General features: G+C 36.0%; 1 protein-coding gene across 3 annotated transcripts in view; it reads right to left on the reverse strand.

Annotated features, from left to right (window-relative positions):
• The window catches only part of Atp8a1 (ATPase phospholipid transporting 8A1), a 210,706-nt gene that overhangs the window by 112,211 nt on the left and 73,274 nt on the right, over nt 1-25,221 (reverse strand). For all 3 annotated transcript variants that reach the window (XM_071614255.1, XM_027938452.2, XM_071614256.1), the window contains 7 exons: nt 23,852-23,929; nt 22,712-22,800; nt 10,091-10,163; nt 7,840-7,945; nt 6,301-6,383; nt 4,387-4,436; nt 670-739 (listed from right to left, as the gene is read on the reverse strand). In XM_071614255.1, coding sequence (XP_071470356.1) covers nt 670-739; nt 4,387-4,436; nt 6,301-6,383; nt 7,840-7,945; nt 10,091-10,163; nt 22,712-22,800; nt 23,852-23,929 — 549 coding nt within the window. The remainder of the gene's footprint in view (nt 1-669; nt 740-4,386; nt 4,437-6,300; nt 6,384-7,839; nt 7,946-10,090; nt 10,164-22,711; nt 22,801-23,851; nt 23,930-25,221) is intronic.

Raw genomic sequence — 25,221 nt, forward strand, 5'->3', positions numbered from 1 at the left:
TTCATGAGTGTAAACATATTTCAACTAGGAGAATCAGTTAGAATACACAGTATAGGGGCTGAGGTTGTGGCTCAGTGGTAGAGCGCTTGACTCAAATGTGTGAGTCACTGGGTTCAATTCTCAGCACCACATATAAATAAAAAAAATAAATGTCCATCAACAACTAAAATGAATTAAATAAATAATTTTTTAAAAAAGAAATACACAGTATATAACATGCCCATATGTCAATGCTAATCAATTATTAGAAATTCTGTTATAATTAAAACAATGCAAGACAAACAGTGATCTTCACATGAAGAAATTATACCAATAACTATGATCCAAAGAACAAAGACTATTTCTATGTTCTTTGAAAAATTATATTGTTTTCCATATTTAGTTGCCTGCTAACATAGTTTATGTACCATGAAACTCAAATATTATGTAGCAAATATTAAATTATAAAAATAACCTATGCTAAACTTTTTTAAAGCACCCAATTTACCCAGAAGGAATTCCACATTTGACCAGAAGAGGCAGAACCCTGTTACTATAAAACACCAGCAAAAGTGGATGTCAGCAACTTCATGCTAAACATCTGCATTACATTCCCACAGCAGAATGCCTAACACGTACATTATAAACCAGCATAAATCAAAACTGTAAAAGACAAAAATAAAGACTTACAGCTCCTTTGCAGTAAAGACGTAACTTCCCGGATGGAGTGCGAACAATCACTGACATTCTTTTTCGAGCGCTGAAAGTAAGAGGTATTTCCATAATGAGGATCTGCACATATATGTCTGTCATGCCTCACATATTTTAATAATCACAGTGAAAAAATAAATTTGATCAAATTATGAGCCCAATCCTTCCACATATATGAATTATCCCCTGATGTACAGTTGGGGACTTTTGAAAGTTACATTATGTTTTTTTGAGTCATCAGGGTACCATCTTCTGCCCTAGAGGAATACTTTACAAAATGGTTCCCTAGAAACCTGTGAGAGTTAAGACCCACCAGAGTAGAGGAGAGTCCTGGTTCAATATTTTCACATTTGAAAAAATATTTTAAGTTAGTATCTTAAAAGAGAAACTGTGTATGGTAATTTTTGTTAAAAAATAAAAATAATCAATTTTAAGTACATAATCATACCCAACAGCAAATGCACATTCACAAGTATTGTTCCTAGATATACAAACCTATGATACAGCTTACTTTATAAATTAGGCATGGTAAGAGACTAACAGCAATATTAAAATAGAATGATTATAGCAGTATACTGTAATGAAGTCATTTAATAAAACTTATGAAATGTTGACTTCTAGAATTTTGGTTCAACGGACAGTGAAACCTCAGACAAGGAGGGAATGTGAATATGGTACTTTATTTAGGAAGACATTTAATGACAGCTGTGCATTCTAACTTAGCCCTTCTTGATTCATGCCTTTCTTAATTCAGTTTTGATTTAATGGTGTCAAACGCATCAACTTCCTTGCTCTTCTCTTCTCCTGGAAAAATCCCCAAGGGTAAACGCCGACACTCTTCTGTGGTATATCAGAGTAAGTGGACATTGTTGAGATTCACCCAGTGATGACGACTGGTAAATACATGATACTGGATACAATGGGATGCTCCGCCCCACACATCACTGAACACCTATCTACTACATTTCTCAAGGAAGCTTGCTCTCTCACCCTCTGTAAGACCACAGTGTATATCTTCTCCATTCTCCAAGTCTTATGTTCCCTCCTCACTCCAGACTCTTTAAATTTTTGGAATTTACTTTGATAGAAACATCAGACAAGAAACCCCTTTTCTTTATGTCATTAAAGCCTCCATTTCTGTCTAGGTGTGCACCATCTTCTCCATTATTTCCCCAATATGATGGAGGAAATGTTTCTTCTCTTATCAGAGGCCTCTTCTGTGTGTGTGTGAACCACCTTTCACCCCATTTTTGCAGGAATCTCACTCCTGTGAATCTGCCTCTTCTTCAAAGCTGGACCCTGCTGGTCAGTATTTAAACTCTACCCGCCGCCCTACAGAACTCCCCCCAACCAGCACTCTTCCATTGAGTCACACGCCCTTTCAAATCTTTCTTCACTGGTCTTCACAGGTCAACTCCTCTGAACCGTCACCACCTCTGAACCGCCTCCACTGGCCTCCCCTTCATTCCTGTCTTTCACTTTTTGCTTCCCTCCTCACCACACCAATGGACGGTCACATTTGATGAACACTTTGACCTTCCCCTCACCTAAGCTTGAAGCAGTCTTTGACAGAGATGTCCGTGTGAGCTTGAACTGCTCTTCTCTTGGCCTTGTCCTATTATCCTCTTTGTCCTCCCTGACTTTAACAACAAAGCATTCTCCTTTGTTGATTCGTCTTTTCCTAACCCTTCATAGTTAGAATTACTCATGGCTCAGTCATCAGCCTTCCATTTTCTCTTGGGCTCTTATGTGTGCTCTCTAGGCAATCCCATTCACTTTCATGGCTTTAAATATCACTTCTTCACCAATGACTGCCATATGGTCTTTCAGCCATAGGCTTTCTCTCATAGGTTTTAGGCACTTACATCCAACTGCTGACCTGACACGTCCGTTTGTATGTCTCACAGGCATCTAAAACCTAAACATTAAGATGTTTCATTCCAGACATCTTAATGTCCACATCGATTTCTCTTCTGTTTCTAACATCCATGTAAACAGAACTTCTATTCACTGCTCATGCCAGAAGCCCTGACCTCTCCCTCTCTGCCTTCCATATCCGACCCATGGCAAAGTCCTACTGACCTTCCTTTAAAAGGCATATGGGTGCCATCAACTTCCCTTTTATTTCACTACCATCCTCCTGGTCTACACTACCACCAGTTTTCACAAGACTAACGGCATCATATTCACTTTTCTCACTTCCGTTCTTAAGTCTGCCCTCATTGTAGTATTCTCAAAGACCTGAAATCCCTAGGCTTGCTTTATGGCATCTAGCACAGTACTTTCTAAGTGTGTGTTTAAAAGACGTATCTAAGAGCCAATTAACATACTACTTATAATAGTAGGGTTAGGAAAACAGTCACTTTAACATAAAAAGAAAAAGACGAGGGATGCATTTTGGAAATACTCTATTCTAGTTAATTATCCAACTTCTTATTTATTTTCCTTTGAGCCTTTCAGAGTATATAAGTAAAGAAAACAGTCTTTGATTAATATAGTGCTAGATTAATTGTACAGACCCCATTGCTTTTGTTATGAACCATGGGCATGGGATCACTACCAATTAAAATAGCAACCAAAGTTGGCACAGAAAAGGAAACATCTCTCAATGATAGTATATGAGCTTGTCTTATGTAGGAGAAATTTCTTGAAAAAAGGTGGGCACTTATTTCCTTGAATGACAGCTCTACTACCTCATGGGTTTGATGTTTTGAAGTATCCTGCAGGTGGCTATGCAATCTTTTTAAAGATCCTGTAGCTAAGGACTACTTGGTCCCAGGAATGTAGGGTGGTTGGGAAACTTGTACAGAAAGGCCTTACTAAAGGCCTTACTAAAACTAAACAACTCTATTATTTGAACTTCAGAAATAAAATCAGTAGAACAATCCCTTTGCTTTTTGTTCTTTTCTAACTAGATGGTATGTGGCTTACACCTCACAGAGATATACATATGGTTTTTGAAATCCCAAGGACAATTAGATATAATGAGCTCACAATTAGGATGATGGCTTCCTGACTCCAATTACTCCACAGAAATCTTGGTGACTCTTCCTATGTTTCCAGATCACTAACTGCCATAGATTGGATCTTGAAGGTCCCCCAAGGGCCCATGTGTTGGAGCCTCAGTACCCAGTGAGGTGCTGCGGGTAGGTGGTGCAGACTTCATAGGGTGAAGCTTAATGCAAGCTCTTTAGCTTACTGAGGGTGTGTAATCCCGTCCCTGTCTTCACCTCCTCTTTTACACCCTGGCCATGGGGTGAGCAGTTTTGGTCTACCATACCCTCCCACCATGGTGTGCTGCCTCAACATAGGCTTAAAGCAACAGGGCTATAGAATTGCACATTGAAAACTTGAGAACTGTAAGCCAACATAAACCTTTTCTCTTTATAAGTTGATAATTTCTGGTATTTGTTATAGGAATGAAAAACTAACTCACACACTAGCTATCAGTCTCCTGGCCCTAGGCCCTAGACTGGTGAATTAGTTATGTTTCAAACAATTTTTTAATCACTACTATTGCAATATTCTGAAGAAAGCAGTTTAGTATTTACCTACAGATAATTAAAAATGTACTAAAGATTTTGAGTTAATATTTTGCTTAAATTTAAATTAAAAAGGATACATTCTAGTTATTCAAAAAGGAAAAATGAATAGCAATTTATTTTATCCAGAAAAAACACAGAGGAGAAGTTTTACCTGGTGAACTCCAGCACATTGAGCAATTCATATCTTTCTTCCTGCCCCAGCTATAAAAATAAGGGATATATGATTACACAGAGTTGGAAATATCTTAAGTTTCTTAGAAATAATCACCGGTCACAAAGTTTGTCATAAAAATGACTACACAATTTCTTTTCCTGAAATATGAGCTTATTTTCAGGTTAATGGAAGGTGTCAAAAACAGGAGAAAATCAAAAGGAATTCCACGTGCCACAGAAGAAGACCTCTGAACAACATCAGCCAAAATAGGAGGCAAGAGTTGCCAATAGACAGATTATCTGGTGGGATTGTATTGCAAAAGTATAGTAGAAGGTGTAAAGAACAATGAGTAGTAGAAAGAAATGAAGTAATTAAGAAAAAAAGAAAATTAAGTAAATTAGTAATAGAAATAAAATGAAGCAATTAAGAAAATTATGAAAAAAAAGAAGGTATCAGGTATTGTGGAACACATCTGTAATTCCAGCAACTCAAGTGGCTGAGGCAGGAGGACAGCAAGGTTGAGGCCAGCCTCAGCAACTTAGTGAGGCCCTAAGCAACATAGGAAGACCCTATCTCAAAATAAAACGTAAAATGGATTGGGGATGTGGCTCAGTGGTAGAGCACCTATGGGTTCAATCCCCACTACTCTTTAGGTAATAAAGGAAAAATTATTCTTGGGAAATAATTTTGTGTAAGGAGACACAAAAGTAAAAGAAAATATTGAATACAATAATATTCAGCTATGACTATTGGTAAAATGTGATACAATTTATATTCAATAAAATGCATATATCTTCAAAGTACAGTTAAAAAAAATTATATAGTTTGACAAAGTTATACTCTGTGTAAACACCACTGTGATCAAGACTCGGAACATTTCCACCAACCCATAAATTCCCTTGAGCCTGTTCCCAGTCAATCTTCTCTCTGCCTGTAGCAACCACTGTTCCGAATTCTATCACCATTAATCACTTCTGCCTGATCTCCAGCTGCATATAAATGAAATTAAAAAGGATGCACTCCTTTGTGTCTGGCTTTTCTTCTTCTTCTTTTTTTGCTCAGCATAATGTTTTTCAGATTTAGCCATGCTGTTGATGAATTGATAACATTCCTTTTTATTGTTTAGATATTACCAGTGTAGGAATATATCACAATTGGTTTATCCATTCTCCTACTGATGAGCATTTGGTTTCTTTCAGCTTTTAGCTACTATGAGTAAAGCAATGAAGATTCCTTTCCAAGTCATTTTGAGGATGTCAACTTGCATTTCCCCTGGGTAACTGAGTACGTGTTCTGGGTCAGGTGCCCATTTAAAAAACTGATCTTTTTTTTTTTTTTTTTAGGAAACTCTTAAATGGTTTTCACAATGGATTTTATCACCCAGCAGTTCATGACTGTTCCACTTGCTCTGCACTCTCATTCACCATTGGTGCTATGGATATTTTTAATTTTCGCCTTCTTGGTAGGAGTGCAGTGGCCTAACACTGTAGTTTTGCATTTTTTGGATGGCTAGCAGTATTTTCTCATGTGCTTACTGGCCAGACATGCATTATCTTTTGTAACATATCTGCCCATTAAAAAATTAGTCCTGAATATTTATTAATTATAACAATATTAGAAATACAGGGAAGGATAGGCAAAATGGAGGAAAAGAGAAATCCTTCTAACAGAACAGAAAATCAGTAGATGTGTCTAATGTTGAAGAATTATACCTATTATGAAACATATTATCAATAACGCTTTTTGAAAGTACTGGATATACAAATGCTTAAACAAATAGATGAAAGAACAGAAAGTGTTCCCTTTTGGTGTGGGAAACTTCCATTTTATTATGACTTTATTACCTTATAATTGAAGCTATGCATATGCATTAGTTTGGTTAAAAAGAAACTTAAAACATAAATAACTTACTGAATCGATAATGACCGAGTCAGGTGTTCTTCCAGTGAAAACAAAATTCAATTGCTTGGCTGCTCTGACCAGAGCTCCCTCATCTGTTTCAGAACAGGTAAAAGCAAATAAGTGATAGAAAAAGTTACCCGAAACACAACAGAAAAGCATTCATATAATGCAATTTTTTTCAGTTAAAATTCTTTTCATGTTGGTCCCTATTGTTGCAATCCATTTCTTTTTAAGTTCCATGATAATGCCAAAGGAAGAGAATGATGGAAAGTATCTGAGACATATACCCCAGCATCAGGTTTCTGAATAGTAAATCTCATTGTTAGTCCCACACCTAAAAATGAAAACTGTATCCCTTAGACCAGCATATTCTCCAGAACACTCTTCTCCAAATGAATGGCACAAAACTGTCTTTTAAAAATTTTTATTGCTGGGTGTGGTGGCACCTGCTTGTAATCCCAGCGGCTTGGGAGGCTGAGACAGGGGGATCCTGAGTTCAAAGCCAGCCTCAGCAATGGCGAGGCTCTAAGTTAACTCAGTGAGACCCTGTCTCTAAATAAAATACAAAATAGGGCTGGGAATGTGGCTCTGTGGTCCAGCATCCTTGAATTAAACCCTAGCGCGCGCACACACACAAAATATTTAGTATCTTCCTTCTAAAGAGTTGAATGTAGAAAAACTAATGCTACTAATTGAGGATTCAATTTAAATAGTGTAAAATTAATGAATGCTTTATTATATATTAACCACTTTCATCTCTGTGTTGTAAACCCTTGCATTGCTGGGGGAGGGTGTAGGATGAGAAAATATTCATCTAGGTTCTATTCTAACCATGTAAGATGTGGTATCTTCTTATTCTTTTTAGGAATCTTGTTCACTCTACACAGCATAGATGTTTATTTAGAATAAAGTTTTAAACACAAGAGTTCTCCAAAGGGTATTCATTGTTTTTCTAAAACTTTTACAATTATCAAATTGATTAGGCACCCAATTTTAAATTGAAAGGCGGTCTAAAATTAAGCCAAAATAATATTAGTAATTGTGCTAATAAATATTTTATAGGATCCTTTTACATGAATAAAAGTTTCTTCACCCAAGTAAATACAAAGCAAGCCTCCTGACTATCATTTTCAAAAGAAAACAGAAACATTTGTGTTCTAAAGCCATGTACATCACTATTTTAGGCAAACAGATCTTCCTTTTTATGACTGCCTATGTACAAAACAATCTGATTAATATTTATAAAGGGAAAATACATGTTTATAGAAAAGTACTTGTATTTACTTATTTTGTTATTCAAATTCCCATGTAATGCATGTTATACACCAACATATTACATATACAAAGATGTATGTTTCAACACACACACACACACACACAATGAATCCTGACAGCCAAGGTTTTTCTAATTAGTAAATGAAAATTTTTATCTAAAAAGCACAATTTGGTAATCTTACTTTTTCAGACAAAATTGATTTTATTTAGATAATCCCAAATTTCAGAACAATTTTCCACAGGAAAAAATGTTCATGACCACTTCACTTGTACCTGGAGATGCCGCTTGATAAATGATCTTGTCACCTTCCCGCTCTGGCACCGCTGTGTGGCAGACAGCCATCATTGTAAGAAACTCACATATGATAGGGGCCGTCGGCTGCAAGAGAGAAATACATCATTTATTTTCACTTAACATTTTGACACTAATGACAGAAATATTATTTCATATTAATCTATTAATAATCAGGGCTGTGGATTTATAGCCAATATCTATTATGAAGAAAACATGTTTTTAACTCAATTTATTCATTCTTGTACTTCCTCATTCACTTTCTAAACATTTATACAAGACAACTTTGTGTGGTCAAATAGAAATAATATAGTAAAAAAATTAAAAAAGGATGAATTTGTACTAGGAGGATAGAAATTCTAAAATATTCACTTACCTGGCTGTAATTCCTGACCAGTTTTAAATTTCAGGCATCTAATCCTACTTTGGGTTGGAATGATGATGATGGGGGATTTCATAAAGCTTTGCCCCCTCTCCAAAAATGGTAACCTTAACCTTACTGATAGTTTACTAAGTTAAAAAAAAAAAAAAAAAAACCAACTCCCCAGTAGAGTGGACTTTTAATGGCTTGAGGAAGACTGAAAATGGATTATTTTCTTCAAGGAGCTGATAGTGTATAGGAGAAAACAAGAAGACAGGATCTAAAATTAAACATCTTCCCGGCCTCTAATGAAGAGAAACGTCATTCAGATTAATAAAGGAAAAACAAAGCTCTATGCTCTTGGGGAAAAAAATAAACAAAAAATTAAAAAAAAAAAAAAAGCGAAATGATAAATGAGAACATTATTTGAAAAAAACTGTTCAATCTAAAAAAGTGGATCAAGCAGGCATGGTCCCAGCCATGTGAAGCTTAGTCCTGTGGGGAGACAGAATGTAATACACAAGTACTATTCATTGGTAGTGTGTTAAGGATCTAAAGAGCAAATACCATGAATGGTGACTTGGGAGAGTCAGTCATTAAGACAAGGAGATGTCTAAGCAGGTGAGGTTTTCGTCTCACCAAGAACTGAGTCAAGTGACTTCCATCGAATAGGAATGGCATATAACTGAAAAGTTCCTGAAGAAGGCAAGGATGAAGTGTTTCAGAAAATAAAAGAAGGCCCCTATGGTCCGAGTAGAGAGGAAGGAAAAGGAGCTCAAAGGGAGGTGGTGACTCAGAGAGGGGTTAGATCATCCTGTTAGCTTGTCATGTGCAACAACAATGAGGAGTGAACATGCCAACAAGGAGACAGGTTGGGGGTCACAGCTGTGACCCACTGAGGGGATACTGGTGCCTGGATGGGTGGTGAGACTGTGAGAGGACTGAAGCAGACATCTGGGACACACCCTAGGTGTTAGTCCTGATGAGGGCTTCAGGACTCAGGAGATCTGGACGTGGAGAGAGAAGGAGTTAGCCAAGGCAAACCTTCAGTTTCGGAATGACAAGACAGGTGACAACATAATTTACTGAGAACACAAGAGGGAAGAGGTGGTCTAGGTCCAGGCTTGGTGGATCCTGAGAATAATATGTTGTTGAAGGCCCGCTTAAGAAAAAATGATACAAAAATACCCCTATGAACACACTGCTCGGGGCTCTACTCAGGGGCAGATGTGAGCCCTCCAGTGCTAGACACCCAAATGTTTCAACTGTCTCATGATTGAGCCTGAGCCAGTGAGGACAAGTTTAAATTCCAGGAATATCTACAGGCTAATCTGGTGGAATCTGAATAAGCAGCAATAACTTTAAAAACATGTTTAAAAAAATAAAAATATTATTTTATGGGTCCTGAGGATCAAACCTAGTGCCTCACATGTGCTAGGCAAGAGCACTACCACTAAGCCCCAGCTCCAGCCCCATCAATAACTTCTTAAGCAGGATGTTCACACTGGGTCCAGGCAGGCTCTGGAGTTCCTAGTGTAGATTTGACACTAGTTTATGATATTGAGTAATTCCTCTATAGACATTTTGAAATTGTTAATATTAGTGAGTTATTCCACTTGAGGTTCTATAATTATTTAAAATTAAACACTTTCAAAAAAAAAAGAATACTGACAAATGATAATAATAAAATTAAATTTCCAATTACCGAGAATTCACATTAGCCATGTAAAAAGAATTTTGCAATATGAGATTTTTGGCAATTATTTAAAATGATTATGAAAGTTCAAAAAAAAATAGACACAAGACAGTTGAGGAACACTTATTATTTTTCATGCATTAACGAAAAAAGATAATTGTTTCATGTTGCTTACATGATTATTTTGGAGATTTTCCAGCAATGATGAATCATTAAATGTTTTTTCATCTCCCAGCTGAGAGCTCTGCCTGAAGAGGGGGAAATATAAAGCAAACCTGGTTGATTTCCATCAGTCCACTGATCTAGTTGGACCTCATTTTTTAAGTAAACAGCTATTCCAACAAACCCTTAACTTAATTAAGTGTAATTTGGCCTGAGTTTCTAAATAAGACATCACAGATTTCAGGATTATATCATAAAACCTACACAAGCACTCTAAAATGTGACAGACATTTGCAGTGTAACGAAAAAAATAATGCTTCATAGTTCATTTTCTTGGAATCAAATTATATTGTAGCCACATGAAATTTAAAAATTAGTTTAAAAACATAAGAAAGAAAACTGCTATAATACCCAGAAGAGAATTTCTTCTGTTTCCACAATATATTCCTTTTTCTAGAATCCTGATTATTAATGAAGTTTCTATAAAGTATAATTATTTTATTTCACCTGTATGAGAAATCTTTATTTTTAGTGACAAACACTGCAGGACTATTATGTAAAACATTAAAACATGAACAATAAACTGTTAACTGATTACATCAACATCTTTCATTAACAAATACCTGAACAAATATTTATGGGCATATCACACTTATTCCATACATATGAGGAAGACAAATCATAAAAGTTTTTAGAATTTTTTGTGTTGTGGCTATCTTTGGATCAGCATATGTATTATGTACTTCATACCAAATAAACAGAGTCAGTGTTACCTTTCTCATGGCCATGCCATATAAGAGATTCAAATGAAAAACAAGAAACATTTAAATGGCAATGTTTAAAAAAAAGTATAATTTGAAATGTATAGTGAAATATATACATCTGAGCTTTTGAGCACAGGAGAAAATTTCAGAAATTACTAAGAAAAAGAAATGTCTCTGGTAGTAAGTAATTACAATCTAGAAAGATTTTAATAACAATTTTTATAGACTACAAAGAGTTTTATTGATGCTAGTGTGTCAAATATCATGACATTCACATTTTAAAGCCAAAAAATTAAAAAAGGAGAAATCACTGTAAAAAAAAAAAAGAATTTTAAATAGAACATACTCAGTATCTCCAATGAAATACATTTCTTCCAATAACCAAGGAAGTTAGAATGTTTATAAAAAGACCCATCTTTATTTACATGCCTATTAAGAAAGTTCTCAAAATTACAATATCTTTGTTAACATATTAGTTTAGGATTCTCAAAATATCCCTAGGAAGCAAAATGAACAATTACAACTATTATTGTTTCTACTGCTTTAGTTTTACAGATGGAGGTAGAGGAAAAAAGCTAAGAATTTTTAAATGACTTATCAATTGGTAGACAGAAAAACTAGTATATTTCTCCTACAAATATTATCACTTACTAAAAACAGTTTACTACTTAAGGCTTTATAAAGTTTTACCATATGTATTTGTTAATGGTTCATAGTTATATTCTCCTACTTTATTTGTCAGAGAAATTGGAAAGTCAAATAATATTCATAGTCACATCATACATGAGGAAATCTATTTTCTTTCCAAATAATTCCGGACTAAAAATCTTTATAAATCTTAAACTATGTCTTATTAATCTCACCAATAATTCTTTAATTTTATAAGTCCCAGTTGCCATAATTGATATGACTTTCAAATGAATTTATCGCTGAGTAACTCTAGATATGCTATGGAAATATTTACTCACATTGTCTGCTCCCCAAGGAAGTCCTCCAACACGGGTGATATTAACTAAGATCTCCTCTCCCAGAAAGCGCTTCCTTCTCAAGACCCACAGACATCAGCCTCTGATCAGATAGCCTGGTTTGGAGGACTCTGGCACATACTCATCAATGTGCTCAGAAATATTACCAAATGCTCACTTTTAGTACAAAGTAAATAATAAAATTAGGAAGCTCTTGTCATTTAAAAATAAGAACTACATTAAAAGTAAAAATAACAGCCAGGTGCACTGGCACATATCTCTGATCCGAGCTATCGGGACACTGAGGCAGGATGATCTCAAGCTCAAGGTCAGCCTGGGTAACTTAGTCAGATCCTGTCTTAAAAAAAAAAAAAAAAAAAAAAGAGCTAGGAATGTAGCTCAGTGATAGAGTAGAAAAAGGAGAACATTGAGCATGTAATCGACAATGCCATGTAATCTGAAACTTCTTGCAGCCTGATTTAAAAGCTCAATATGTTGAAAATAATTATTTCCAGTTCATACAAAAATGTAGATGGCCTAACTGGTAATACTCATCTTCATATGTGATAGTGCAGACTCTGAAAGTTTTAAAATTTAAAATTCATATCAACATGAAACCCAAAAGATAAAAGGAAAAATAAAGAAACAAAAGATTGGAGCTGTACTTTTCATCTTAAAATCAAAATAAACCCTGGATGGACCAATGATTTAATATAAACACTAAAGACATGGAGGAAAAAAAAAACTCAGGAGTGGGAAAGGCTTAGGTTTCATACACAGTTCAGAAAACAAGCGGATAAACACAACTGTTTAACAGCAAATATTTTCACAGAGCAAAAACTAATGCAAGCAAAGTCAAAAGCCAAATAACAAACTGGGGGCAAAAAACCCTTTCAACTTACACAATAAGGGCAAATTTCCATGAAGTAATAACTCCATTCATTTAAAAAAATCAATATTGCAGTAGAACAAGGAGCAAGACAACAAACACAGCTCACAAAGCAGAAAATATAAGCAGCTATAAGCCTCTATTCCATCTCACCTCATCATGAGAGAAGTGAAATTTAAGTTTATCAACATGGCAAAAAATAAAGTTTGACAACTGTGCCGTTGCAATTGTGAAAAAGCCGTGAAGCCTATCATTGGTAAAAATGTAAATTGGTAACACAACTCAATGATACACTGTCAAATGAGAAGCTGGTACAAAACTGTGTACAATATGCTTTGCTTTTTGTAAAAGCATGAGAAAAAAATTTAAAAAGTGAATAAATAATATATATTCACAGGACAGGTCTGGAGGGATATACTTGAAATTAATCATACTGCTTATCTTTAGAAGTGGACATGGAGGACAGGAAAAGGGGGGAATTTTCCTTTATTTACCTTTTGAATTTGCAACACATTAATGTGTTATGAACTTAAAAATCAAATTAAAAGGAAAAAAACAAGAACAAAATTCATGTAAGCCACCTGAAATATAGATGTGCCCACCACATACACTCAATGTCGATACACACCATACACAGCAATACAAGGACAGGCAGTGTGACTGTGAAGAACTGGGATTTTCGTGGTTGTTTGGATATTTTTTGGTTTTCATTAGTGCATTATAATCATAAATAATATTGGGGTTCAATCTGACATAATCACACATGCATGGAATATAACTGTTTGTTTTTCAAATGAAATTCAGCACTTGCATGTGAGCAGGGAGCAGGCACGGCAGCCCAGATATACCTCGAGAATGGGTCCTGCTGGCCGAGCACGTGTTTGCACACTCCAAAAGCAAACAGTGACAAACTTCAAATTCTTTAACATTCCAAATGTCCCGAGTCAAGAGAATTGCAATTAACCGGACAAAATGTACATATAGGAAACTTCTCTCTTTAGGATATGATGGCCATACTCCGCATTGTCCAGGCAAAAATATACAACTTTCAACACAGCCTGAATACCTTCATATTTTAAAAAACTAGAATTCTCTAGCCAAGGTTTAGGCTGACAAAATGCAAGTCCTGAGTTTTCATTTGCTCCTTTACTTGTCATAAATGTGTTTAATTATAATATGGACAGAGAGTAAGGAGCCATTGAAGGCCATTTTCTCACTGGGAAACACTGCAAAATACGGACATACATACAATCTAAGAGAGACAAAGGTGCTAAAAATCATTTTTCTGGTTTTAATGTAATTAAGTACAGGAGTGAAGAGACAGCTGGTTGTCAGCAGCCAAGCCACATCAACAGGCGTATGTGCATCTGCTTTTACATCCAGCCACCTGCAGGACTACTGCTGAGGTGGGCCCTGCAGTGGTCAGGTGTGCACTGGGACTGGAGTGTGCTGTGCCCCAAGCCAGCCTGGAAGGCACATCTCCAAATTTATCATGAGACCCAGAGTCAACAACTTTGTCCACGGTCCTGTTTCAGGGCCACTGATGCCAAGGTATACACCATGGGAAGGGCTGAACTGTGGACAAAAGCACAAAGCTCTACAGGATTTTAAGAGAGATTTCTTGAATTTCTCCTTTAGTTGCTCCACACAAAAGAAACCAATGGGCACTACTGGGCAGAGAGATTTCCAACACCAGGCAATGAGACTAATGCAAGCCCAGGCAATGCGCTTAGGCTGAGCCACACATAAACCTCTGCATGAAGACCGCCATTCATGACATCCCACCAGATCTGGACTGGGCACTGTCCCGAAAACATCCTGCTCTGCCCCCTGCAGGTGGTTACACTAACATGCTAACATCTGAAGGTGCACGATTACCTTATGATAGTTATCACAAGGAGGCAGAAACCCAGCTTGGTGATACTTCATCTTCTAACGTTTATGATTTCTTTTGAATTAACCTAATTTTAATCCCAGAGTAAAAGCACATGTGTTTTTTCTCTCTTAGGTGTCAACAGCAATGAAATTTGCTGATGACATCCTGTCTTGGAGTCCCTTCTATTCTGGAGGCCAGGTGAACACAAGCCACTGACACATGCTTCAGGGCATGCTTCATAATGCATTTAGGACAGAATGTGCGGGGTAGTCATGTCCACCTGCAGGGGGCAGAGCAGGATGTTTTCTGGATGAGCTCACAACCCATTCCAGGGGGGTTGGTCCCTGATTAGTGTAGAGACCTGATGGTGCTCAGTGGAGCTCGTTGTCAGGCAGGTGGCAGTTCTCTAAGACCATGAGCATGGCAAACTACAGCCAAGCTCCAGTCAGCACCCTCTAAGACCTGGGGGCTGTACCCCTTTCCCTAACCTGCAGAAACCCCAACCTCCTATCCACTTCTGCTGTTTGGGTCTCTATCCTTGAGAGGGTCGGCATTCCATGCTTTTCAATGTCACTACTGCTTCCAAACCAAAATTCCTGGTTGGGAGATTTAATTTTTAGCAATGAATTTGTTATTCAGAGTCGGAGTCAAGTCCAAGAACATGTATAGGTGATTCAATTCAATAGTATTTTTGTTAGACATCGGTTTTGACCAAAGTAATGGGTCCCAGTTTTCGGTGTGACTCAAAGTATTTCTGAAGGCAATTACAAAAGAGGATTTCCAAAAAAAGCATTCTGTGAAAGGCTGTATCCCTGGAATAAATAAATTACCTGCCAAGGGGACTACTTTGAAGACTAATGCTAATTTAGATGTGTTAGATCTCATTATTATACAGTCACACCTGGCAGAATGTTTTAGTGAGTCTACATTTTCAGCAGAATAAATACCACTCACTCCAAACATAATTATAGGCTAAAGTGAGAAAACAAATGAATAGAAAAATAGTACTATCTGCTGATACTGTGATAATGCTAAAAACCACAGTGAAATGATGAAGCACAGAGGTGATCATCTGGAGACTCATCCTCACCTTAAAAAAATCACAAGAATAATGTGCAACTATATATATAAACTATATATATATATATAAATTAAACAGTTAAGAAAACCAAAATAACATCTAGGATTTGCTTCAAAATAGTAGTGGGGGAGAGGGCACAGAGGGATTGAAGTTGGTCTTGGGTGCATACCATGGGATCAAACGATGGACATATTTTCTATCTTTGCTTATGCTTAAATTTTTCCACAATAAAAATTATAAAAGGAGAAAAATGGTTGTGGGAAATTATGAAGTTTTGGAAAATCAACATATCTTAAAGCTACACAGATGCTGCAAATAAAAGTTGTTTCCCTGTAATCTCAAAAATATTGATACTATCAATTCAAAGAATAGCAGCCTTTTAAAAAATTATTTATTTATTAGTTCTGATCAGTTATACATAAGAGTAGAAAGTTCTTTGATCCACTGTGCACAAATGAAAAAATTTTCACTTCTCTCATTGTGCATGAAGTAGAGTCACACCATTTGTGCAATCATACAGGTACCTAGGGTAATGATGTCTGTCTCATTCCACCATCTTTCCTATCCCTTTACCTCCTCCCCCTTCCCCTGTGCCCTATCCAAAGTTCCTCCACTTATCCCATGTACTCCCCGACCCCATATGGATTAGTATCCACTTATCAGAGAAAACATTCGGCCACTGGTTTTTTGAGATTGGCTTATTTTGCTTAGCATGATATTTTGAGTGGCAGCCTTTTAATAGAAAGGAATTAATCTGTGAGGCTGGTTACATTCTAGCTGATGGTACTTGGCAATAATAATAAAATAATACTAATTTTGGAGTAAGAAGCCATTGGTTAGGATATGATTTTATCTCTGTAAACCATTTAAATTAATATGTTTAAGACAGTAGAGAGCTAGTCACATTCACTTATCTTTAATGTCAATAGAATGTGTTCAAAAGTGTTAATATATTACAGGTTTGTCTTGAAACTTGACTAGATGTAAGTACGTAATCTATATATATTTAAGTGCTAAGTATGTGTTTAACTGGACCTTTTTTGGGGTGAATGCTGATTCAGCAAAATAAATACAGTGCATATATTTTTTAAAAATTTGTTGTTTGTAGATATACAAGACAGTAGGGTGTATTTTGAAATACTGTACATACATGGAGTGCAACCCATTCCAATTTTGATCCCATTCTTGTGGTTGTACATGATGTGGAGTTACACTGGTTGTGTATTTATTGGTGAACATAGGAAAGTTATGTATGTCTATTCATTCCATTGTCTTTCCTATTCCCATCCCCCCTCTTTTCCCTTCACTCCCCTTTGTCTAATCCAATGAACTTCTATTCTCCTCACCTCTTACTGTGTGTTAGCATCCACATATCAGAAAGAACATGTGGCCTTTGGTGTTTGGGGGCTGGCTTATTTCACTAAGCACAGAACATAGGTTTTATACATGGAATTCAGTGGACTCCGTATTGGAAGGCAAAGCTGTTGAACACCAGTATGGAATTCATTTTTAAGTTTTTTATTCATAGAGGCATCTATACTCTTACAGACCAGCAGCAGGAAGATGCAGTTGGATACCTGGACCACAGGATTCAGTTAGAATCAGACTTGATCTTGATTTCCTTGGCAATATGAAATGTGCAAGGTTGTGTACCCCTGTGCTAATTTTCCTCTCTTCAATTAGATTTTACCTGCTGTACTTGTTCTTGCTTAAAAACACAAGATATTTACTAAAATAAATTCTAGTTTGGAAAAACTTGAGTGAAACAGAGGGATAAAAATGACTGAAGATGCAAGGCTATCTTGTGCTCTAAAAGCAGATATTCTTTAAAGTCCTCTAAAATCTACAGGCTGTAATGTACCCGGAATACACTTTGTAACCAATCTAAGCCAGGCTTTAACTCTGGCTCCCAGGTTTCTGGACATATTTTTGGGTGGCAAATCACTTACTAAGTTTTCTGCCCAAATTTTATCAACTTTAAAATAGCCACGTCAAGTATGTCATGAGGATTGACTGACAGACACCTAAGCTAACACAGTGTGGGCTTACAGCATCCAAACACCTTTCTAAACATTTTAAAAACAGACTCTTTTAATCCTTAAAACTTCCTGAGATGTCACTACTATTAGCAGCATATTCTTCCAAATGAGGATACTCATTCAAAGTTAGATAACTTGTTCAAGGGCACTAGTAGGATCAGAATCTGAACTTGGGTAGTTGGAATCCAAAGACATGGCCCAGGACATGGACACTCAAGAAATATTTGTTCCTTCATTTTTGCAGGGCTACAAGTAATTATTTTATGGATGAAGAATCCAAACATAAAATAAAGCTTACTTCATTATAAAAGGTGATAAAAGCCTTCCCTAGTGTTTATTTTTTAAATATTATTATTATCTTCAGTTTTTATGTAACATTAAAGTTGGATTATTCACAAATAGTAGTACATTTTAAAGAGTGCTGAAAATTTATTGGTGTGTAGGTATTAAATATATGACCCTAGGCCATGAGCATGTGATGACTCACGAGTTGTCTTGAGTCAAACAGCTGCTTCTGTCATTAACCCCAGGTAGGATGGGGTTTACTAAAATTTTTAAAATCAAATTTTCATTTTACTGAATTAAATCATAGGTTAAAAATATTAATGTTTTTGGATTTCAATGCATATTGGATATATGGTTTACTCACAAAATATAAGTACAGTCTGAAAATTAAAACATAAACATGTATAAAGCCTTAATATTTTCTAAAGTCCCCAGCATTAAAGGAACCCATTTTTTTCAAATTCTACTTCCTTCCATGTCATGATGAATTATATAAATAAAAAATGTATATTATCCTAGATGAAAATGTAAAGGCATGGAATTTTTAAAGTAAAATGAGCAAACAAATCCCCAAATTAAACCTACAAAATGCTGTCTTTAATAAGTCTAAAATTAATTATATTGAAATTCACTCTAGTCCTGGGTATCACAGTCTTCCAATCTTTGTTCCAGACATTTCACTGAAAAATGTTCATTTTATAGCCCCTGGACATATTAAAATAATGGAAAATATAAAAAAGAAAATTTCACTGCCTGGGATGTTTCAGCACTTTTTTGCAGTTCTGCAGAGGATACTTATTGCCAGAAGGGGGCAGTGTTAGGCTAAAAACCCAGGAAAGCTTTAGGAACTGTAGGTGAAATCAGGTAGTTCACAGCCCAGAGACTCAGGATTGATCATTAAAGACTTTCTTATAGATAAATAACATAAACTCCAGCAAGTCTAACCATTAATCTAAATGTTTATCAAATGCTTATGAAGGTTATTCGATAGAAAATGAAGGCTATGTGATAGATTTCAAGAGATGACCTTCATAGCATTTTTTACCCAACCTAGATGAGCAGTGCGGTGAAATGGGTCTAGCAAAACAACAGAACGCAAACCTTTTCAAAGAGATGAATGAGACAGCAAGGTCCACACAGCTTACCATTCATCAGGAGAGCACCCATAATCCTCAGGTTCAGGGACATGGCTTCAGAAAGCAAGAGGAAGGACAGAAAAAGGAAAAATAATCACAGAACGTCTGGGAGCATAAAACCATAAAGGAAGTGCTGAAAGATGGATCTCCAAAATGTTAGGAAAATGGACTTTTAGTTGAGTCTGAAAGAATGGCAGTTAGTATAGTAAGTAGAATATGATGATTTATGGTTAGCTAAGCAGGTGTACAAAGGTATCCTGTAACTGCGTAGCCAATTTGCCTCTTCACCATGGAATTTACTGATTTTATGTAATGCATTCAGATTCAGTAAGAAATGTTTAAACTTAGCAACTTAAATGTTTGCTAAAACCACAGCAAAGTTAATCACACATAAAGCATAATCAGAAAAAAGCGTTTTAACGATACAAATGTGCTGATACCTAGGAATGAATTATCATACTGTAACTGTCCCATAAAAAAGATCTAATGGAATAATCTAGTAAGTTTAGGCAGAAGCATCCCTAACACAAAGTTGACCTTTACAAAATAATCATTACTAGCAACTGTGTACAATTCTTTTTATTTTGCTGCCTATCATGAATCCAAAAGGGCAAACTTTGGGGCAAAAATAAGCAACATGAGAGAAAATTTACTAAAATTAAATTCTAGAGCATTACTTTAAGCATTAATATTTTCTTTTGACAAAATTATGACATTCTCAGAATTAGCTGAAGATTTCATATCTTATCCTTCTAGCTAATTAAATGCAGTGGGACTCACCTTTGACTCTATCTAGGATAAAACAGCTTTATCTTCCATAGATGCACTGAAGAAGGATGAGCTATAAACTTGTAACTCCAAAGGCAGTGGCTGGTGTTTGAAAGTTTGTATTACTATCTCCTGGGAGGATAGACAACTTACTGTCTTCTGCTGTGGTTACGAGTGCATGTGTCTAATAGTTTCCCATATTAAATACTATCAAATACTATTATGGGGCAAATGGGAACCTGTGTAGGTACCTATGACCTAAGAGAGCTCAGAGAAAATCCCACAGTAACATGATTGACAGTAATTCCTCTCCCCACCCTTCAACCATAGAGATTGGCTAGAATTAGATAACAGAGTTGTGTGACCCTGATGTGTATACACATGCTTGTTAGAAGTCATGGTTTCCCCAAAGCCTTCAGATAGTCACAGCTCTCTATAATGCTGACAATCCAACTGTCCACCAGGATGTGTGGGCAGGGATCTTAATTAGAAACTCAGTCAGGGTTAAGTATGCCTAAAGCAAATGCACAGATAATACATTAATCTTGCAAAGGAGTTTAACAACCAGTTTTAATCAATACAGCTTTTGGTATTCTTGAAAATATTCTACAACACTCAAAGAGCACATTGCTTTTTACAAAATAATCATTGCTAGCAACCATGTACACATTTTTTTATACAATTAAACTTTTCAAACAAAAGAAGTGCTGTATTTTTATTTCTAAACTCCATATTTGGAGAAGGATGTTAGAGACAGTGTAATTTCCTGCCTCATTACATTTTAAGCATCAGGATTACCTGAGGAGGAATTTTCTAGGGTCACAGGATGAACTAGAGATAATGCTAGAACCCATGCCCATGTTTGCACCTCATCATTAAGAAATGTTACTTTCCCAAGAGGTACTTTGTCTCACTGGCAACTTAAACTACATATGACAACACTTTGATCAAACCCATCCTTGTTCTCTCAGTTGTTAACAATGATACCAACTAACACAAGAAGAGCATTGCTCTTGAGAACTACCACCTGCAGGTAATTTAAGACCTGTTCCAAGAATGAGAAAAACCTGTACAAAATGCAGCAGAAAGACTAGATCTCATTTTAACTTTCTGCTCTGATAATTTCACAATTGATAATTATGAAGTTCTAAGTTCTAAGAACCCACTTATTCAACTGGAAACTGGGTAAAGTCCAAGGAACAGGTGCATTGTAGAAATAATATCTATGAATGAATATAGAATCTGTGTAAAAACAGACAGCACCATAAATCTGACAGCAAATGTATAATATGACAAGCTTAAGAGTCACATTAGGCCTTTGCTTCTATTCTTGGGGATTACTGTGGGTAGAATGTGTAAGTACAAGATGCCAAAGAGTGTGGCTGAAACTCTCCTGTTCCAGGAGCAACTGGAGGAAAGCAGAGAGGTGAGCTTCTTAGATCTAAAGGGATGAGGAAATCTTCAGATAAAAAGGAAAAATGCAAAGACAGCATCCAGTCCTGGAAACAGCAAGCATGTCTCTCAGACCACCAGCCTGTCTTCAAAGTGTGAAGAAGCCCTTCAGTCAACTCCTTTTAACTTCATTTATACACAAAGATTAAGTCCTTTTTACTCTTTCTTGTTCCAAAGAACAAGCATGTCTGCCTCCATCTATTTCTCTTTGTAGACCCTGAATCCAGGAATAACCATGTATCTTTAGAATTTTTCATGAAATATTTGTAATTTTAAGCCAAACTTTAACTCAAAATTTAGCTCAAAAAATTTTTAAAAAAAATTCAACTCTTTTTATATTGGCTTACTGCTCAGAGAAAAAGTGTGAATAAGAGTGGGTATGAACCAGAAAACCCAAAAGCAAGCACCCATTTGTATGATTAAGAGATCATTATTTACCAGCCTCACTGTAGATAAGAACAGTTGTAAAATTTGATGACAGACCAATGTCAACCAACCAGAAGAGTGTTTCAATTTTTGATCATGTCTTTTTTAGTAATGTAGAATTTAATCTTCTCATATTGTTCTACAAGTATTTTTAAGAGAAGAGTCTGAACAGTTTAGGCAAGCATACCTAAAAATAAAATACAAATTAAATGGGTGCCCAACCAGCATGTTCTAAACAACATTATCAGGATGATAAGAAACTTTCATTAATATTAATTATCTTCTAGATTAAAACGAATTTCATATCCAGTGACTCAGAGGCTGAGGCAGGAGGATTACAAGTTCCAGGCAAGCCTTGCAACCTAGCGAGACCCTGTTTTAAAATAAAAAGGGTTGGGGATGTAGCTCAGAGGTAGAGCACCACTGGGTACAATCCCCAGTATCACAAAAAAGATTTTTAAAAAAACAAAAAAGGTTCATATCCCTACCTCCTTCGCATCATCAGAATTCTAGATTGCTCTACAGTGCTAAGAGGTGAGATGATACAAGAAAAAACAATCATAACTGAAAGAGAAACGACAATGTTTTAACTTGAAAACTGACCAAGGCCTGACTGCATTGTCTCACTACATCCAAGCAGCACTCTTACTGCACCAGTGCAAATGGAAACATATTTACTTCTTATTACCAAGGCCAGATGGAGACCCTTTTACAAACCTAAACACTGAAAAACCTACTGAGCAAAGACCCACCTCATTTCATCCTCAGTGAAAAGAATACCAAACCCGATGTGTGTCCTGAAATTAAAACAGCTGCTTTCTAGATTAAAGAAAAAGAAAAAAAAAAAAAACAAGAACGAAACCCTCCTCTAATAAGAATTCCCAAGAGTACCAAACTGTTAGTATTAATTAAATGTGTATATCATATTCTCATTAAAGGGGGGAAAAACTCACCCATAAGCAACTCCTGCTATAGTGCACTTCTTAAACTGCATTACATTGCATGTCAGAGTCCCAGTTTTGTCAGAAAATATGTATTTAACCTAAAAAAAAGGTTAAAATTTCTCATTAATGTTTCAAATTTTTTAGAGGGGAAAAATCCCTTTATATTTTTAAATCAACTTTGTTACATTGTAGGGGTACAATGAATGTTATTAACTGACTAGTTCTTGCCTATACATCAGAGCGCATATTCAACTTTTAAAAAATATTTTAGCAATAAACTATTTCACATGTTGGTATTTAAAACTATCTAAATATTCAAAATACTATGTGCAGAGAGAAATATGCCTTAGTATGGTCTGAATTTTCATTAGAGAGTATCACTACTGTACTGGGATGTCTGTCAACATTTCTCAAAATAACAACCAACTGTAGAATCTGTGATAGCTTGTACAATTAATTTCATACAACATCTGAATTGGTAAGAAAAAGAAAAATTCTGTCCTGCATGCTATTTAAATACTAAGATTTTGGAAGTGGTTATGATATAAGAAAACAAAATCTCAGGCAGCTAGCTTACATGAGTGGATTAACAGATATACACATGCAGTTGTGTGCCATAAGGTCTTTGAGTCACCAAAGAACCACAAATATGATGGTGATACCACCAGATTATATTGCCTAGTAAGACCCAGACATCAGTGTGTGTAAGTACATTCTATGTTGTTTGCACAATGACAAAAATCAGCTAACAATGCATTTTTCAGAATGCATCTCTATTAAGTTATGTATTGTATGACTTATGAAATGTAAACATAAAATTCCTATTTGACTAAACTCGCACAACTTGAGTTTTCCCTTCCTTTCTAGTTGAAAGTTATGAACAATTTTACACTTCTAAAATTTTCTGTACTCATCAGGCTACAAGTTGAGGACATGCCTAGGTTTGTTCAGTACCTTATCTTAAACACAGAATCCGCTTTAAATAGTGTTGAAAACTTCACTTACTAAAAATGAAGATGGTTAGACATGTACTAAAAATGTCCCTATGCGGATTATTCAAATATTGGAAAATTAGGAGTCGTTACCTTATCTGAAGTTGTCACATATGACAGGAATTATACCAAATCTGACTTCTGATTCAACACTTACCTGGCCAAGTTCCTCATTCAGATTAGATGTTCGAGCCATAGCAGCAGTATCCGTGGGTTCATAGTGCATGTCGAGATCCTTAAAAAATAAACAGAGAAATGAATACGACTAGTCATAAGGCATTGGGTTGAAATTTAAAAGAAAGCAGTATTGTGACGGTGACAGCTCCTTTAGGAGTTGTCCTTTGTATAGTTGCTTCGTCTCCCTTTATATTCTAAATTCTACAGGAACACCAGGCCTACATGATGTAGATGTTAACTGCTAAATAATCTTTCTTCCGATTTACAAAACCCAGAACATCTCGAGACCTTTGGATAACATCAGAATGTGTTAGGCCCCTCCTTATTCTTTAGTCCTTGAGCACAGACTAACACAAACATGTACCTTACTGTGACATTTAACTTGCAGAAAAGTAAGAAGTCTAAGAATTATAGGAACTATCACAAAGAGGTTGAGTGCAGTTGTGATTTCTCATCAAAATAAAAAGGAAATTTGCCCTTGATGACAAAGACCCCACCCAGCATGTGGTCTTCCTGTCCACTGTATCTACATCTCTTCTCCCTCCCTATATGAGCCTTTCACCTACCTGAGTTCCCTACGAAGTCGAAGAGGTTCTTTTTTTTTAGGGGTGTGTGTGTGATGAGATTCCCCGCATCTTCTCAGGGTATTTACCCTTGAATAAACCTGATTTCTTTCCCACCAACTCTTCTTACCTCCCTATTGGCTTTTTGTTTGTTTGTTTGTTTGTTTTATTATAAAACAATTAGTTTATTGGAAGCATCTAACATTAGAATTTTTTAAAATTTAGCCCTATTGGCTTTTGTGCAGTGCAAAGACAGACTTTGTCTAAGAGTATCTTTATTCTTTAATAAGTCACTGTTTGACTGATAAGCTATAGGCAAGCATTTTAATTCCTTGTTATTTCTATTCTATTTAATTTTCTTGAAAAGTACTCAGTATAGACTATTATATTTCATAGTTAGTGTCACCCCACCCTAATCTTGCACTGCCTACATGACCTCTTTGAATTTCTTCCCTAATCTTGCTTATCTTTGAAGACAGAATACCTTGTAGGCTAGAAGTCCATCTTCAGGTGGGCTAAGGAAAACCAGTTGGATCTAATTAGGTGGCTACCAGAGTGACCAACCAACAACCTCTAACTTCACTATAATCCTATCTGCATGCTAAATGATACACCTCCAGTGCCATGAAAGTTGACAGTTGCCACGGTAGTCACCAGAAAGAAACAAAAGGAGTGAAAAATGGTGTCACTCGAATTTCCAGAAAATCTCTACTTGTTCCCAGAAAAAAATAAAATAACCATGAATATTCATACCCATTATTAGCATATCCCTGATTTCTTTTACCCT

Source organism: Marmota flaviventris, chromosome 7 (genome assembly GCF_047511675.1).
Source record: "Marmota flaviventris isolate mMarFla1 chromosome 7, mMarFla1.hap1, whole genome shotgun sequence".
NCBI classification, from domain to species: domain Eukaryota; kingdom Metazoa; phylum Chordata; class Mammalia; order Rodentia; family Sciuridae; genus Marmota; species Marmota flaviventris.